Source organism: Triticum aestivum, chromosome 2B, assembly GCF_018294505.1.
Source record: "Triticum aestivum cultivar Chinese Spring chromosome 2B, IWGSC CS RefSeq v2.1, whole genome shotgun sequence".
Classification (NCBI taxonomy): domain Eukaryota; kingdom Viridiplantae; phylum Streptophyta; class Magnoliopsida; order Poales; family Poaceae; genus Triticum; species Triticum aestivum.
In genome coordinates this window covers 802,071,763-802,073,631 of record NC_057798.1, presented here as the reverse complement: position 1 = coordinate 802,073,631, position 1,869 = coordinate 802,071,763, and the positions used below count along the sequence as shown (strand labels likewise).

At 54.3% G+C, this 1,869-nt stretch overlaps 1 protein-coding gene across 1 annotated transcript in view; it reads right to left on the bottom strand.

Moving 5' to 3' along the window:
• Positions 1–1,150, bottom strand: part of LOC123047541 (anthocyanidin reductase ((2S)-flavan-3-ol-forming)-like) — a 2,835-nt gene extending 1,685 nt beyond the window's left edge. Inside the window, exons 1-4 of the mRNA XM_044471125.1 lie at positions 837–1,150; positions 583–749; positions 290–490; positions 37–196 (exon numbers count right to left, since the gene is read on the bottom strand). Of these exons, the coding sequence (XP_044327060.1) occupies positions 37–196; positions 290–490; positions 583–749; positions 837–972 (664 nt within the window). The 5' untranslated portion in view covers positions 973–1,150. The remainder of the gene's footprint in view (positions 1–36; positions 197–289; positions 491–582; positions 750–836) is intronic.
• Positions 1,151–1,869: the final 719 nt, after the last annotated feature.

Below are 1,869 nucleotides of genomic sequence, written 5' to 3'. Positions count from 1 at the left end.
AAAAAAAAAAGTTTCTGGCAGGCAGGCAGGTCTCACCGGATAGTAGGGAGAGTAAGACGGCGACGCTTGTGTTGACACCTGGCGCCGGCGCCACCCCCACCGTAAGAACAGGACACACGGTGACCAGGCTGATGCCGTGCTCCTGCGCGAACGCGCACGCCGCCTTCTCTACCAGCACCTTTGAAACCGAGTAGGCCTGCGAGCCAAGACACGAGTGAACGTGAATCAATGTTTTCAAGCTCAACGGAGGGACTGGACATATTCATAGACGAACGGGTACTGTACGCACCCAATGAGCCATTTTTGTGGATCTGAGGAACCCGACGTCAGACCAGGATTCCTCGTCCAGGACATTACCATCGCCTTCAACCGGCCGGGCTGTGACCGCCGCCGCCGACGATGTTAGGACCACGCGTTTTACCGTCCCTGCTCTGTGACACGACCTCATCACGTTGAGGGTTCCTTGGACGGCTGGCTCGATCAAGTCTTTCTGCCAATTGAAAGGTTTTCGTTTATTGGGTGACGTCAGATCAACAGAGAGTGACAGATCAAACAATGACTCAACCAATCATATTTTTTTACCTCGGGGTTCTGCGGGTCGAGGTTCGACGGAGCGGCGACGAGGAAGGCATAGTTGCAGCCGGCAATGGCGTCGTCAAAGCTGCCTTCCTCCTCCAGGTCCGCACAGAAGACCTGCAAGGGACCGAGAGCTTGCAAATCCTTGAGATGCGAGTTCTTGGCCATGTCATCTGGAATGCATAACTCAAATCATCACCGGAGCTCTAGAGACAATTCCAGATCTGTACTGAGGAGAAGAATTAATCTAAAGTACGTACTGGGTTTTCTGACCGTCGTCTTCACGGCGTATCCCTTCTCCAGCAGCATCTTGATGAGCGCCGAGGCTATGTACCCATTCCCTCCGGTGACGCACGCTGTCTTCCTTCTTGTCCCATCGTCTTCCACCAACACCATCTCGCCGGTCACTTACAATTATCCAGGCAACTCAAGCCACCGGAGTACGTGCTTGTGTGCGCCTGCCTTGCCTAATAGTGAGACTTAATTCAGTGGAGTGAGACCTAGCAATGCTGAACAGAAAATTATTTTTTGCTTATGGCAAGACCTGAGATAATTACAACTACCGTCCTTATACTATTTGGCCTGTAACAAGATGGTCCATAAACTCGTGGAGTGCTCCACTATGGTCCTCAAATACGAGAATACGCTCCAAGCTGGCTGCATCTCCTGCTACACCCCGCATCCCAGCCCGGCGCCATGTGAGCATACAATACACGTGTGGGTCGCGCATGTCAGGCATAGGCTGCTTCAGATCCGCACGCCGCTATAGCGAGTGATGGGCTCGTTGTGGAGGCGCCTCCGGTCCATCTGGGTTGGGGAGATTGCCGAGAATGTTTCGACCGGGAGATGGCGTCGACAACTTCTGTGTGTCCCGCTCTACGCGAGAATGGGTTGGGAGGCTGGCAGCTCATCTCGAGAAGGCATCGCTCGACCCCACTGCTTCTTCTCGCCCTGCTGTCAATGTGCGGCTTCCGCCTCCAACGTGGCTGAGAACCAGATGTTTTCGATGCCTCTGTCAAGGTCACCGCGCATACTCCTGGAGGGATCATATCCGATCCGGTCACATCGCCCACTTCTGCCGCACACCAAACTTCGTTGCACCAATGTACTGCTCCATCGCCTGCCCACTAGTGAAGTCAGCACATCGGATGTGTAGTTCCAGTCTGTGTTGTCTGTGCAAGTCTGGTTGGCGGAGGAGACCGAATTGCTTCGCCCTAAGCTTCCGGTTGCCTTGCGCGAGTTGGGAGTGTTTTGGGGAGAGTGGAGGCCGCCCTCGCCAAACTAGAAGTTGTG